Genomic DNA, 16,630 nt, shown 5'->3' with positions numbered 1-16,630 from the left:
GTGAGGGTAGGCAACAACACCCCCGGCATGCTGACCCTCAACACGGGGGCCCCATGGGTGTGTGTGCTTAGTCCCCACCTGTACTCCCTGTTCACCCACGACTGTGAGGCCCCGCACGACTCCCACACCATCATCAAGTTTGCTGATGACACAATGGTGGTAAGCCACTACAACAACCTTTCCCTCAACACCAGTGAGACCAAGGAGCTGATCGTGGACTGCAGGAGAATGAGGGGAGAGCACCCCCCGATCCACATCGACAGAGATCATCACTAAGGACTTAACAAGGTCCACATATACCTGCACAGTCATGAAAAGGGCATAACAGCGCCACTACCCCCTCAAGAGGCGTAAAAGATTTAGCATGGGCCCTCGGATCCTCAAAATGTTATACAGCTGCCCCATCGAGAGCATCTTGACTGGTTGCATCACCACTTGGTATGGCAAATGCACTGTCTTCGACCGCAAAGTGTTACAGATGGTGGTGTGGAAAGCCCAGTAGATCACCGGGGCCTAGCTCCCTGCTGTCCAGGACCTCTATATCAGGCAGTGTCAGACACCCCAGCTCCAGACACCCCAGCTAAAGACTGTTCACACTGATACCGTCCGGCAAACGGTACCGAAGCATCGGCTCTCGGACCAACAGGCTCTGAGACAGCTTCTACTAAATAGCCATCAGAACTACATCAGAACTAAATAGTGAATTAAATAGTTACCTGGACTATCTGCACTGACCATACCTTGCACTGACTATATATACAGTCACAAGATTATATATGCACACTATATACACACTCACTCACTCACACACACTGCACTGACACTCACACGAACCCACACACATTCACATACACTACATACACACACACACATAACACACACGCATACGGACACAACACAAATATACATACACACGCACACACAAATACACACACACCATTACACTCATCATATGCTGCTACTCTGTTTTTATTTTACTCTTATTATCCAATGAGTGTACAAAACATTTCCACGACATAGACTGACCAGGTGAATCTGGTTAAAAGCTAAGATCCCTTATTGATGTCACTTGCTCAATCCACTTCAATCAGTGTAGATGCAGGATTGTGTACAGCCAGATCACCCATGATACAAGTCCGTATTCAACATCCATCCATGTCTGACGACGTCGGGAGATGGCATGGAAACGAGCCACTAGGGGCATCAGTGAGCTCCGTTGCCTTAAGCGGTTCTGGATTTGCTACGGCATTGTGTATGGGCGTAAGCATTTGCCTCTGATTCCAATGATTAAGGTAAGAGTTAAGGTTTGGGATAGGGTTATGAATGGTTAAGGTAAGAGTTAAGGTTTGGGATAGGGTTATGAATGGTTAAGGTAAGAGTTAAGGTTTGGGATAGGCTTAAAACTAAAATCTCCAAAATGACTTTCTATCGTTGGATTTCAACTAGCAACCTTTGGAATCAGAAGCATCAACAACTTGTTTTAGATTTTCTATCCTAAACCTTAACCCTTACCTTAACCATTTTGAGTTAATGCCTAACCTTAAGATTTCTGAGTTAATGCCAGAACTTAACCCTAACCTTCAAAATTAGGAGTTAATGCCTAAACTTAACCTTAAACAACTTGAACTGTTATGTTTGCAACAACTTCTAAATTTGATGTTTTGAAAATCATGGATGAATGTTTAATTCTGATGCAAAGATGTGAGAGCTAGTTGATTGTGTATGTGTGCCATTCAGAGGGTGAATGGGCAAGACAAAACTGTGGGAAGCATTGGAGTCGACATGGGCCAGCATCCCTATGCAACACTTTAGGCACCTTATAGAGTCCATGATCCCGACGAATTGAGGTTGTTCTGAGGGCAAAAGGGGGTGCAACTCAATATTAGGATCGTGTTCCTAATGTTTTGTACACTCAGTGCATATCCTGATACCTAGTCACTTTAACCTGCCTTGTTCATGTCTATCTCAAATCCCCCGTACCCCTGCACATTGATCTTGTACTGGTACTCCCTGTATATAGCTCCACATTGATCTGGTACTCCCTGTATATAGCTCCACATTGATCTGGTACTCCCTGTATATAGCTCCACATTGACATGGTACTGGTACTCCCTCTATATAGCTCCACATTGATCTGGTACTAGTGTAACGGATGTGAAACGGCTAGCTAGTTAGCGGTGGTGCGCGCTAAATAGCATTTCAATCGGTGACGTCACTTGCTCTGAGACCTTGAAGTAGTGGTTCCCCTTGCTCTGCAAGGGCCGCGGCTTTTGTGGAGCGATGGGTAACGATGCTTTCTGGGTGACTGTTGTTGATGTGTGCAGAGGGTCCCTGGTTCGCGAGGGGAAGGTCTAAAGTTATACTGTTACACTGGTACTCTCTGTATATAGCTCCACATTGATCTGGTACTGGTACTCCCTGTATATAGCTCCACATTGTTCTGGTACTGGTACTCCCTGTATATAGCTCCACATTGATCTGGTACTGGTACTCCCTGTATATAGCTCCACATTGATCTGGTACTGGTACTCCCTGTATATAGCTCCACATTGACCTGGTACTGGTACTCCCTGTATATAGCTCCACATTGAACTGGTACTGGTACTGATACTCCCTGTATATAGCTCCACATTGATCTGGTACTGGTACTGGTACTCCCTGTATATAGTTCCACATTGATCTGGTACTGGTACTGGTACTCCCTGTATATAGCTCCACATTGATCTGACGTCACTTGCTCTGAGACCTTGAAGTAGTGTTTCCCCTTGCTCTGCAAGGGCCTCGGCTTTTGTGGAGCGATGGGTAACGATGCTTCGTGGGTGACTGTTGTTGATGTGTGCAGAAGGTCCCTGGTTCGCGCCCGGGTATGGGCGAGGGGACGGTTTCAAATTATACTGTTACATTGGTGCCGTGACCCGGATTACTGGTTGCTGCGGAAAAAGGAGGAAGGTCAAAAGGGGGACCTGGCATCCTTTCACTCCCTCCTCTCTACATTTTCCTCCTCTGTCTCTGCTGCTAAAGCCACTTTCTACCACTCTAAATTCCAAGCATCTGCCTCTAACCCTAGGAAGCTCTTTGCCACCTTCTCCTCCCTCCCTCCCGAATCCTCCTCCCCCCCCCCTCCCTCTCTGCAGATGACTTCGTCAACCATTTTGAAAAGAAGGTCGACGACATCCGATCCTCGTTTGCTAAGTCAAACGACACCGCTGGTTCTGCTCACACTGCCCTACCCTGTGCTCTGACCTCTTTCTCCCCTCTCTCTCCAGATGAAATCTCGCGTCTTGTGACAACCGGCCGCCCAACAACCTGCCCGCTTGACCCTATCCCCTCCTCTCTTCTCCAGACCATTTCCGGAGTCCTTCTCCCTTACCTCACCTCGCTCATCAACTCATCCCTGACCGCTGGCTACGTCCCTTCCGTCTTCAAGAGAGCGAGAGTTGCACCCCTTCTGAAAAAACCTACACTCGATCCCTCCGATGTCAACAACTACAGACCAGGATCCCTTCTTTCTTTTCTTTCCAAAACTCTTGAACGTGCCGTCCTTGGCCAGCTCTCCCGCTATCTCTCTCAGAATGACCTTCTTGATCCAAATCAGTCAGGTTTCAAGACTAGTCATTCAACTGAGACTGCTCTTCTCTGTATCACGGAGGCGCTCCGCACTGCTAAAGCTAACTCTCTCTCCTCTGCTCTCATCCTTCTAGACCTATCGGCTGCCTTCGATACTGTGAACCATCAGATCCTCCTCTCCACCCTCTCCGAGTTGGGCATCTCCGGCGCGGCCCACGCTTGGATTGCGTCCTACCTGACAGGTCGCTCCTACCAGGTGGCGTGGCGAGAATCTGTCTCCTCACCATGCGCTCTCACCACTGGTGTCCCCCAGGGCTCTGTTCTAGGCCCTCTCCTATTCTCGCTATACACCAAGTCACTTGGCTCTGTCATAAACTCACATGGTCTCTCCTATCATTGCTATGCAGACGACACACAATTAATCTTCTCCTTTCCCCCTTCTGATGACCAGGTGGCAAATCGCATCTCTGCATGTCTGGCAGACATATCAGTGTGGATGACGGATCACCACCTCAAGCTGAACCTCGGCAAGACGGAGCTGCTCTTCCTCCCGGGGAAGGACTGCCCATTCCATGATCTCGCCATCACGGTTGACAACTCCATTGTGTCCATTGTGTCCTCCTCCCAGAGCGCTAAGAACCTTGGCGTGATCCTCTGGCCTGCTCGCCTCCCTACCACTGAGGAAGTACAGTTCCCGCTCAGCCCAGTCAAAACTGTTCGCTGCTCTGGCCCCCCAATGGTGGAACAAACTCCCTCACGACGCCAGGACAGCGGAGTCAATCACCACCTTCCGGAGACACCTGAAACCCCACCTCTTTAAGGAATACCTAGGATAGGATAAAGTATTCCTTCTACTCCCCCCTTAAAAGATTTAGATGCACTATTGTAAAGTGGCTGTTCCACTGGATGTCATAAGGTGAATGCACCAATTTGTAAGTCGCTCTGGATAAGAGCGTCTGCTAAATGACTTAAATGTAAATGTAAATGTAATCCTGGACAACACCCTGTCGTTCTCAACTAACATCAAGGCGGTGGCCCGTTCCTGTAGGTTCATGCTCTACAACATCCGCAGAGTACGACCCTGCCTCACACAGGAAGCGGGGCAGGTCCTAATCCAGGCACTTGTCATCTCCCGTCTGGATTACTGCAACTCGCTGTTGGCTGGGCTCCCTGCCTGTGCCATTAAACCCCTACAACTCATCCAGAACGCCGCAGCCCGTCTGGTGTTCAACCTTCCCAAGTTCTCTCACGTCACCCCGCTCCTCCGCTCTCTCCACTGGCTTCCAGTTGAAGCTCGCATCCGCTACAAGACCATGGTGCTTGCCTACGGAGCTGTGAGGGGAACGGCACCTCAGTACCTCCAGGCTCTGATCAGGCCCTACACCCAAACAAGGGCACTGCGTTCATCCACCTCTGGCCTGCTCGCCTCCCTACCACTGAGGAAGTACAGTTCCCGCTCAGCCCAGTCAAAACTGTTCGCTGCTCTGGCCCCCCAATGGTGGAACAAACTCCCTCACGACGCCAGGACAGCGGAGTCAATCACCACCTTCCGGAGACACCTGAAACCCCACCTCTTTAAGGAATACCTAGGATAGGATAAAGTATTCCTTCTACCCCCCTTAAAAGATTTAGATGCACTATTGTAAAGTGGCTGTTCCACTGGATGTCATAAGGTGAATGCACCAATTTGTAAGTCGCTCTGGATAAGAGCGTCTGCTAAATGACTTAAATGTAAATGTATGTTAAATGTGAGTGTAACGGATGTGAAACGGCTAGCTTAGTTAGCGGTGTGCGCTAAATAGCGTTTCAATCGGTTACGTCACTTGCTCTGAGACCTTGAAGTAGTGTTTCCCCTTGCTCTGGGTAACGATGCTTCGTGGGTGACTGTTGTTGATGTGTGCAGAAGGTACTGGTTCGCGCCGGGGAATGGGCGAGGGGACGGTTTAAAATTATACTGTTACACTGGTACTGGTACTCCCTGTATATAGCTCCACATTGATCTGGTACTGGTACTCCCTGTATATAGCTCCACATTGATCTGGTACTGGTACTGGTACTCCCTGTATATAGCTCCACATTGATCTGGTACTGGTACTCCCTGTATATAGCTCCACATTGATCTGGTACTGGTACTGGTACTCCCTGTATATAGTTCCACATCGATCTGGTACTGGTACTGGTACTCCCTGTATATAGCTCCACATTGATCTGGTACTGGTACTCCCTGTATATAGCTCCACATTGATCTGGTACTGGTACTCCCTGTATATAGCTCCACATTGATCTGGTACTGGTACTCCCTGTATATAGCTCCACATTGATCTGGTACTGGTACTGGTACTCCCTGTATATAGCTCCACATTGATATTGTACTGGTACTGGTACTCCCTGTATATAGCTCCACATTGATCTGGTACTGGTACTGGTACTCCCTGTATATAGCTCCACATTGATCAGGTACTGGTACTCCCTGTATATAGCTCCACATTGATCTGGTACTGGTACTCCCTGTATATAGCTTCACATTGATCTGGTACTGGTACTCCCTGTATATAGCTCCACATTGATCTGGTACTGGTACTCCCTGTATATAGCTCCACATTGATCTGGTACTGGTACTCCCTGTATATAGCTCCACATTGATCTGGTACTGGTACTTCCTATATATAGCTCCACATTGATCTGGTACTGGTACTCCCTGTATATAGCTCCACATTGATCTGGTACTGGTACTGGTACTCCCTGTATATAGCTCCACATTGATCTGGTACTGGTACTCCCTGTATATAGCTCCACATTGATCTGGTACTGGTACTGGTACTCCCTGTATATAGTTCCACATCGATCTGGTACTGGTACTGGTACTCCCTGTATATAGCTCCACATTGATCTGGTACTGGTACTCCCTGTATATAGCTCCACATTGATCTGGTACTGGTACTCCCTGTATATAGCTCCACATTGATCTGGTACTGGTACTCCCTGTATATAGCTCCACATTGATCTGGTACTGGTACTGGTACTCCCTGTATATAGCTCCACATTGATATTGTACTGGTACTGGTACTCCCTGTATATAGCTCCACATTGATCTGGTACTGGTACTGGTACTCCCTGTATATAGCTCCACATTGATCAGGTACTGGTACTCCCTGTATATAGCTCCACATTGATCTGGTACTGGTACTCCTGTATATAGCTTCACATTGATCTGGTACTGGTACTCCCTGTATATAGCTCCACATTGATCTGGTACTGGTACTCCTGTATATAGCTCCACATTGATCTGGTACTGGTACTCCCTGTATATAGCTCCACATTGATCTGGTACTGGTACTTCCTATATATAGCTCCACATTGATCTGGTACTGGTACTCCCTGTATATAGCTTCACATTGATCTGGTACTGGTACTCCCTGTATATAGCTCCACATTGATCTGGTACTGGTACTCCCTGTATATAGCTCCACATTGATCTGGTACTGGTACTCCCTGTATATAGCTCCACATTGATCTGGTACTGGTACTTCCTATATATAGCTCCACATTGATCTGGTACTGGTACTCCCTGTATATAGCTCCACATTGATCTGGTACTGGTACTCCCTGTATATAGCTCCACATTGATCTGGTACTGGTACTCCCTGTATATAGCTCCACATTGATCTGGTACTGGTACTCCCTGTATATAGCTCCACATTGATCTGGTACTGGTACTCCCTATATATAGCTCCACATTGATCTGGTACTGGTACTCCCTGTATATAGCTTCACATTGATCTGGTACTGGTACTCCCTGTATATAGCTTCACATTGATCTGGTACTGGTACTCCCTGTATATAGCTCCACATTGATCTGGTACTGGTACTCCCTGTATGTAGCTCCACATTGATCTGGTACTGGTACTCCCTGTATATAGCTCCACATTGATCTGGTACTGGTACTCCCTGTATGTAGCTCCACATTGATCTGGTACTGGTACTCCCTGTATATAGCTCCACATTGATCTGGTACTGGTACTCCCTGTATGTAGCTCCACATTGATCTGGTACTGGTACTCCCTGTATATAGCTCCATGTATTTTATTCCTCTTGTGTTACTATTTTTATTTATATGATTATTTCGGGAAGGGCTCATAAGCAAACATTTCACAAGTCTACACCCATTGTTTTCGGCACGTGACAAATATAATTGAATTAGATGTGCTTAGGCAGTAACAATGAGCTGTCTGTCACGATCGTTGTCAAGGAAATGAACGGACCAAGGTGCAGCGTGGTAAGCGTAAATTATTTTATTTTAAATGTCGCCAACAAAACAATAAACAACTAAACGAACGTGAAGCTCTGTAAGGCTATAAATGCCACTAACAAAGACAACAACCCACAAATAAGAAAAGTAAGAAAGGCTGCCTAAGTATGATTCCCAATCAGAGACAACGATAGACAGTTGTCCCTGATTGAGAATCATACCCGGCCAAAAACAAAGAACCAGAAAGCATAGACTTTCCCACCCGAGTCACACCCTGACCAAACAAACATAGAGAATAAAAGGATCTCTACAGTCAGGGCGTGACACTGTCTAAACCAGCGTGCAGTCAGAGCAGGCCACAGCCGTCCCTTCCCAGTGAGTCAGTCCCCATGCAGACTGCTTGCTTAGGTCGGGTGACCCTCAACCCGCCTTAGACACCAACACAGCTGATTACACACTTATTATTACAATTGCATTTGATGCAGTTTTCGAACTTGTACCTGCACTTAATTTCTCCTCATTTGACTTCTTTACAACAAATCGTTTGCCCTGTATCTAAGAATCAAGCAAAATTGTATATCTTAATTCAATCCACGATCACAATCGCAATATGATTTGGAACGTAATTAGACACTGGATTCCGTTACTTTTCCAGAGCAATGGCTTGAAGGCAGGTCCGCTGGGCTTTGCTCGGAATAAAATTGGATTGACTGATTGATTCATGTATGTCAAATGAAGGACACACACACAGACAGACAAAGAGAAATTCCACACAGAGCGAGAGGGAAAGAGGAGGGGAATCACGGATGGATGGATGAAGCAGAGGCAGTGGATGGGGTGGTTGGGTATAGAAAGAGACAGAGACAAATGGAGTGTGTGAGACAGAGGGAAAGAAGTGAGACGCATGCCTACTGACCTCCCCCTACTCTCAGCTAATCCATACAGAAGAGGGGAGGAGGTGGAGGGGAGGGCTGTTTGTGTCACTCCCAATAAAGATAGGAAATACAGTGACATTGGCTGTCTCACTCCCCCCCCCCCACCCCTCCATCCTTTTGACATGCTTCTATTTAATATGGTGCCCTGGAAATCCTATAAAAGACATGAGGCCTGGAGCACTTAGGCTGTCCTCTAGAGGAGGGGTGGATGGGGGACACAACGTAACTCCTGTACAAATGACTGTTCCCTTGGGCCTGCATGCCTCTCTCTATTTGCCCAACTTGTTTCCTTTTGCAGTCAGGATTGTTCAATGGACTAAAACCACAGTAATGCATACCGCTAATGTGTACACCTCTGCCTCAGACTATCAAATCCAAAATGGTTCCTTCCTCTTTCAGACCAGCTAGGCAGACAACTAGAGGAAAGAAACAGCTGCCTTAAAACATTTCCCAACTAAATGAGTTCATCGGAAGGTTCCTACTGTTCTTAGCTGCTTATTGTCCCAGTAGACTAATTCCCGTGTTACTCATAGTCAGCCAGCACTGCTGTGATAATGTCTCTTCAGTATTAGTGCATCCAGCAGCCATGGACATAGTTTAAAGGCGCTCATGAACAGGCCAGTATGAATGTGAGAGCAGGTTAATGCTGGCCCATCTGTTCTCGGAGCTGCTTGTTTTTGAACAGGGGAGGAAATAAAGAACAGCGAGAGAAGACAATGAGTGCAATGGTAATCATTGTAGGTTTATCAGCTGTGTAGATGTGTGTGTGTGTGTGTGTGTGTGTGTGTGTGTGTGTGTGTGTGTGTGTGTGTGTGTGTGTGTGTGTGTGTGTGTGTGTGTGTGTGTGTGTGTGTGTGTGTGTGTGTGTGTGTGTGTGTGTGTGTGTGTGTGTGTGTGTGTGTGTGTGTGTGCGTCCTGAGCATATTCCAAACTAGATTGCTGCTGAGGACAGTGTCGGTTTCTCCGACACTGTGTGTGTGTGTGTGTGTATTTGCCTGTGGGATATGAGGGGGCCAAAGCAGTGGAAATCAATACATCTGTACCACAGCCAACAAGCTACTTGGCTTGGGTTTAGACCCCTGTGTGCTAGGACACAACTTTAACGAGGAACAGGTACACTCAAACAGACACAAACACACTAATGCTAGACAGACAGACTGAAACACACACAGTAACACACACACTCACTCAAACAAATACATGGACTCCACACACACACAAATAAATGGACTCCACAAGGCTTTGCACATTTCCCCTTTAATCACATTGAAAAGAGACATCTTTTATACAAAATAGTTCATTTTTTCTCAGTATAACACAGAGTCCAACAAAGGAAGAGAGAGCGATGTTTCAACAGCAGCAAATTACAAAAAACACAGGAACAATATGGAGGGGTAGACAAAAAAAATAACATTAAAATGATTTTTAAAGCATAAAACCACAGACCATTGCCTTGAATTTCGTGTGTTATGCCGTGTTCATGTCATGTTGGAAACTCAGGACCTTAGAGTTAAAATTAACGTAAGTTATTTGCGTAGAACTTCCTGTTGGTTGATTCTGTATCATCTTTCTACAATGAATAAGTAAGTCGGAAATCTCAAGAGTTCCCAAGTTTCCGACATGATGTGAAAGTGGCACAAGTTGGCGCCTGAAACCTGGATCCACTCAGCATACCAAAGGCTTCCAACTCTTGTGTGGGTTGGGTGATGGGCACTCTACTAAGAGAAGGGGCATGAAGAGGGCGCACTGAATGTGGATGGGAATGTGCAATAATTGATGATAATGATAATAATGATGAGCACCATTTCACCCAGAAAGCTTTAGAAAGTGTGCTGGGTGACGGATCCCCAGCTGACCCTGTTTTCACTCTCTGTTATTGTGCAGCTAGCATCGATCTGAGCACAGAGAGGAGTGTTTTATTTTTTTTTTAGAAACACAGACTATGCAAACAGGGCCTTTCGGTGGAGCCAGGGCAGTCGCAGCAGGAAAGGGAAGACATCTGTGTTAATGGGCTGCAGGTGGAACAACTGCTGGTCTGAGTCGGCAGGAGCCACACAATCTGACACACAAACAAACACCAACTGCTGGTCGAGTCGACAGAGAAGTAAAATCGGCAGATGGTCTAAAAAAATGAAACAAAATTACCGTAAGTGCTCCCTGCGATGACTGTGATGCACACAAGCTGCATACTTACTATGGTACTCTCTCTCTCTCTCTCTCTCTCTCTCTCTCTCTCTCTCTCTCTCTCTCTCTCTCTCTCTCTCTCTCTCTCTCTCTCCTCCCTTTCTCTCAAACATACATATCTAGGCATGCAAGCTCAACTAGAAACAAAATATATATATATTATCACATAGGTGCAGTGAAATTTGGTGTTTTACAGGGTCAGCCATAGTAAAGCAAATTATGGTTAAGTGCCTTGCTCATTTTTCACCTTGATGGCTCATTTGAACCAGCGACCTCGCGGTAACTGGTGCAACCCTCTAAGCACTATGCTACCTGCCGTAATAGCTGCATACCAAATAAATACACTATGTTTTATAGGAGAGAGAGGGAGTTACAGTAAAACATGCAGGCCTGGTTTCTGTATGTAAGCTGGTTACCTGTGATATGATTCTTCCTCTCACTATTACCCCTATGTGTGGTTACTTAAAAAAATAAAATATATATATTTCAACAGTTATTTGTGCTCTTACATATGGTGAAATGGCGACATTGTTGCTGTGAAATGTGATAGATTATACTGTACTATTACCACTCTCTGAGAATTGATTTCTAAAGGTGTACACTCAATAGGGACACCTACACTTTTAAAAGGCTCAGTATTTAGTTTTTCCTGTAGAGACAGGTGTGGATGGTATCTCAAAGTGGAAATTAGTGGATGTCATGGTAACAGCATAAGATGAATAAAATAAAAAATGTAAAAATGATGTTTATCAAAAATGTCTAAAATAAAAACCTGCCACCAACAGCATCATTTGTTCCAGTTTCACATGTTGTATTTCAAAATCAAATATAATGAATGCTCCTTTGACATATTGTTTGACAGTCAACCTACTAGGAAATCCTAACAGACAAAACAGCCAAGGAATCACGATTTGTTTCCACCATGGAAACAGCAAAGTGATAAACAAGCAATGGAGAATATTAAAGCAATGGGGAGTAGCAGGCTATGACAAACAGGTTTATGCCCGGGTTAACTCCGTCGTTCTAGAGCCATCATTTCTGTGTTGTCTTCTGTCGCTCTCTTTTCCTCTGTGTCTCTCTAGGTCTCCCTGTCTGTCATTATCCCCTCATTCACTGCCTGTTATGTAGCTGTAAGTGCTGATTCATTTACATTTGTAGTGCTGCTGGGTGTAGGGGAAGTGGACTGAGTAGCAGGGTTGGGCTCAATTCGAAATGAAGGCAGTCAATTCAAGAAGTAAACTAAAATTACAATCAAATAATCTAAATAAGGGCATTTATTTTCAATGACTTCTCAAAAAACTGAAAAGCTATTTATTTCAAGAGTTTAAATTCAAACACTTCCTGAATTGACTGCCTTCACTTCGAATTGAGCCCAACCCAGCTGAGCAGAGGATTATCATCAGTGCCCACACAAAGGAAAATAGAACTCACCCCATTGTCGCTTCACCCCACCTCTTCGGATCCTCGACCTACTCACTCCCTCCCACAGTGCAGGTCCACAGTGTTACGGTTTGATAATCTACCTGATATCCTCTAGCTGTTTACATACTAATTGTCTGGTTCACACTTACAAGACCGCTGTGTCTGTCCACAGGATGCTCCACAGAAGTCCTCTGTCCTGTTGGGAATCGGCCCACTAGTGAACAACTACAAAGCCATCTAGTACCAAGCAGAGGCCCCCCTTCTCACCAGAACACCACCACCTTCCAAGGTAACTTGATAACTACACAGAGGGAGAAATGGAGGGTTGACTCTTAAGTCTCAAAGTAGTGATTTGACAGTCTTGGCAGGGTAGTCTATTATTAACCAAGTCTTGTAAACTGATAATGTCTCTTTTGCTTCAGATAGTTTTCATTGAAGAGGTGTACATAACATAAACATTCACGCTGGTGCAGTCAAGAGAATTCTAATCTTCAGAGTTTTTTATGTATTTTTTAAATCTTCTTCTTGCTCAAAAATGACCTACAACAAATCCATCATCCCCATCAAGGGTGAAATTAGAGTAATTTCCCCATCAAAAATGTCAAGGCCCAGCTCCAAAAAAACGCACTGAAAACAAAACCAATAAATAAGGGTAGCAAATGAGGGACTGGTCAAAGCACCAGCTTTGATTAGTGGATGTCTATCAAAGTTAAGTATCTACAAGCCTGGGCTGCATTGAATTCAATGCATTGTTCCGTTCTAGAATTTAGCCAGAGTCATCAAGGATATCTTCAGGGACAGCCACCCCTGGGCCCCGACAAGACCCTCACCCTGTGGAACTACTGGATCAGACTACAACTAGTCTGCTTTAAGACAAGCGGTTATGTGGGCCGTTTGAAAAAGAACCATTCACAGCTTTAAAGAGCCCTGTCTTCAGGTAACTGATAGGACAAAATGGCCACATCAGGATAGTTGAGGCATTTACACGGATGAGCCAAGAGGGCAAAATATGGCCAGTGGGCAAGGGATGCATATCAGTCTGTCTCTCTGACCCTTTCTGGACTTTTTAACCTTTTTAACAGCTTTGTTAGTGTGACGTTCCCATACATATGCCCTGAAATGGAACTGTACTGTATGTGAAAATATCTTGCCGTTTCAACACAGCACATTATTTGACTATGTCTCACTGAGAGAGGGAGCAGTGATGAACAAGTACACTGACTGTTACTGACGGTGTGAAGAAGCAGTCCGTATCAACACCTGTAATGGGACGTTCGTTAGTCCCTGCTGTGCTGTGTACCAGGAGCGGTTTCCTGCAGGCATCCCAACCAATTCATCAAATAGTGTCAGTGCAGTAAACAGCAGGCTTAGCTGGAATGGGAGACTAGAAGAGGAAGGCACAAAAGGGGGTGCTTCAGAAGAACCCATGCGGACAAAAAAAACTGTGCATCTATACAGTACACCTAGAACAGTGTGGAACTGGCCAGGACTATCACGTGTAACAGTAGTCTATATCTGGGATCCCTCCTTCTCTATAGCCACGGTTGGTGCCATACCCTGCATTGGACACTTGGTGGGCACCTTTGTAGAGGCCGGTGCCATTGGAGGGGAATATAGTGTGGATGATGTAATCCTCCCGGAGGGGCATGGGTTGCAGCGGCTGGTGGGTAACCATGGGTGTCATCTGGAACCCTGGGCCTCGGATCTCCAGGATGGTGGTGTCTTTCTTTGTGCCTGACTCAATGTAGTCATCGTAGTGCTTGCTCTTTCTGGAGCTGCCACGGCTGTATTGATCACGAGAAGACAGGCGTCCCGCCCGTTGCCTGTACCAGCAAAAGACAGCAACTATGAGCGCCAGAGAGACGATGGCCGTAGCTCCTCCAATGATCCCAGCCAGAGGTAGAGTAGCCATGTGTTCAGGGTCCTGGTTGTCCTCCTGGCCCACATCTGGCTGACTGGGGTCTGACGTCTCAGCTTTAGCGCACACTGGAGCTTCATCTGAGTCAGTGTTTCCACCTGCCATGACTCCTTTACCCCCGGAGCTGGCCGCCAGGGGCACCATGCAGATGATGTAGCTGGAGTGGGGGTGCAGGGAAGTGAGCAGGTACTCTCTACGGTCTCCTCTCACCAGGGTCTCTGTGATGGAGCCCATGGCAGCGCTGGTTCCCAGCCGCAGCCAACTGAGTCTGAAGGAGGAGGTGGGCTGGGCCACGCTCCAAGTGACACGGATGCTGTCAGGGGCCAAGGGCTTGACATTCAGGGCCAGGCTCTTACCTACTCCACTGCTGCCCAGTGTGTAGTCTAGACCTGAGTCTGGTAGCCCCAGGCCGGGCCGCTTGGAGCGCAGGGTGAAGAGGGAACCCTGTGGAGGGGCGAGGGTGGTGGAGCTAGCAGCAACCCCTCCTACTTCTGCTCCACCCCCCCTGTCTCTGGTCTCACTTCCTGTGGCCCCGACCCCAGCCCCGACAGCCACTATGCCTGGGACTTCACACTCCTCCATCTGACTGGTCAGGTCCTTAAGGGCCATGTCTCGAACCTTGTCAGGCCCCTGGCAGGTGAGGCCCCTCACCGTGATGGAGTTACCCCTAACATGAAGCCAGTCATGTAACCAGCGCAGGTTACAGCCACAGTGCCAGGGATTCCCCCGCACCAGCAGTTGTCCCAGGTTGTCCAGGTCTTTGAACAGGCCCCGAGGCAGGGTGGTCAGGTTGTTGCCAGACAGGTCCAGTCTTTGGAGCCTCCTCATGCCATCCAGGGAGCCACGGGGAATGTGGATAAGAGCGTTGTCCTGCAGAGAGAGACGCTGCAGGTGGGTACTGGGCAGGTTGAGTGGCGGGGTCAGGAGGGAGTTACGCACCAATGAAAGCTCTGTCAGGTTGGAGAGGCGGGAGAAGGTGTCGTCTGCGATGCGCTGGTTGGCAAGCAGGTTCCCGTCCAGAACGAGGCGTCGCAGGGAGGAGAGGCCACGGAAGGCGTGGGTGGGGATGGTGGAGATGCGGTTGTCGTCCAGCCTCAGTTCCTCCAGAGAGGCCGGGAGCCCAGAGGGGATGCTGGACAGGTGGTTACGTGACAAGAAAAGCAGGCGCAGCCGTGGGTTGTCAACGAAGGCCTGGTCCTCGATGCTGACGGTGGAGACAGAGTTGTCGTCCAGGTGCAGCTTCTCCAGTAGAGGCATGCGGGCCAGGGTGGCGCGGGGAAGCGTACGGATGTTGTTGTCCTGCAGGTGCAGCTCCCGGAGGGAAGGGGGCAGGTGCATGGGGAAGTCATCCAGCTCGTTATCATACAAGTAGACCACTCGGATGGTGAGTTGACGCTCTAGGGAGGTGGGGAGCCCGGCGTTGTCTATGTGGTTGTTCTGAAGGTAGAGTACAGTGGCAGAGGGGGGCAGAGGGGGGATCGAGCTCAGGCCACGGTCGTTGCAGTAGATGAAGTCCTCGTCACATCGGCAGACAGAGGGGCACACTGGGTCTCCCTCCTCGTCGTACCCTGTGGCTGCAGCAATCTCCAGCACCTCGGCCAACAGAGTCAGGCAGAGCATGAGCAGGAACAGCCAATCACGCAGCTCGACCACTCCCTCAGACGCCATGGTGCTGATGACGAACGTCCCTTCCTCTCGATCTCAACTTCCTGGATCCTTGAATCCTAAGGATAAGCTCAAACCAGGCCGGCTCCTTCAGCCCTAGATAGACTGAAAAGGATACAGGTTTTAGTTAACAATTCGCTCAAGTAACCAGATCACTAAGGTTTAATTGAAATTCCCAAATCACTGAAATGCCAGAATACAACAAGCTTGACAATGTACCCTTATTTCATTATGCCTAAACCATATCACACAAATTATACATGGTCACATGGAAATTGAACCGCTACAGCATACTAATCCCTCTAAGGGTCTATATCTCGACTTCAATCCCCTTGTCATGTTGAAGTGGCAGTAATCTGCTTCCAGCAGGAGTTTGAGGAAAGGAGAGGATTTTTCTTCAAATCAATTTCAGTCAAATAAACCGTGGCCAAACCTGTTTGAAAATATTGAACATAATTAAATATATCAAATCATTTTTTTGTCAAACAGTGTTCCTAGAGGGAAATTACTATTCCAAAAATACAGTTTTTTCCAGACCATATGGTCTGTCCACTGAAAGAATCCAAAAACTAGGGCCTAATATTTCTTGTCTGACCACAAGTTTGGTGAAATCTCCTGGCCCTAAAACAGTGTAATAGAGTATTTATTTGAATTCTCCCAAATACTAAGCAGATTGGGTATACAGTACAT

At 47.1% G+C, this 16,630-nt stretch overlaps 1 protein-coding gene across 1 annotated transcript in view; it reads right to left on the bottom strand.

The window, feature by feature from the left end:
* Nucleotides 1-9,989: 9,989 nt before the first annotated feature.
* Nucleotides 9,990-16,630, bottom strand: part of LOC124007529 (leucine-rich repeat transmembrane protein FLRT1-like) — a 39,013-nt gene continuing 32,372 nt past the window's right edge. The window contains exon 2 of the mRNA XM_046318172.1: nucleotides 9,990-16,045. Coding sequence (XP_046174128.1) covers nucleotides 13,850-15,943 — 2,094 coding nt within the window. The 5' untranslated portion in view covers nucleotides 15,944-16,045 and the 3' untranslated portion in view covers nucleotides 9,990-13,849. The remainder of the gene's footprint in view (nucleotides 16,046-16,630) is intronic.

Source organism: Oncorhynchus gorbuscha, linkage group LG20, assembly GCF_021184085.1.
Source record: "Oncorhynchus gorbuscha isolate QuinsamMale2020 ecotype Even-year linkage group LG20, OgorEven_v1.0, whole genome shotgun sequence".
Taxonomy (NCBI): Eukaryota; Metazoa; Chordata; class Actinopteri; order Salmoniformes; family Salmonidae; genus Oncorhynchus; species Oncorhynchus gorbuscha.
Note: the sequence above shows the minus strand (reverse complement) of the source record. Positions and strands in the feature narration are given on the sequence as shown.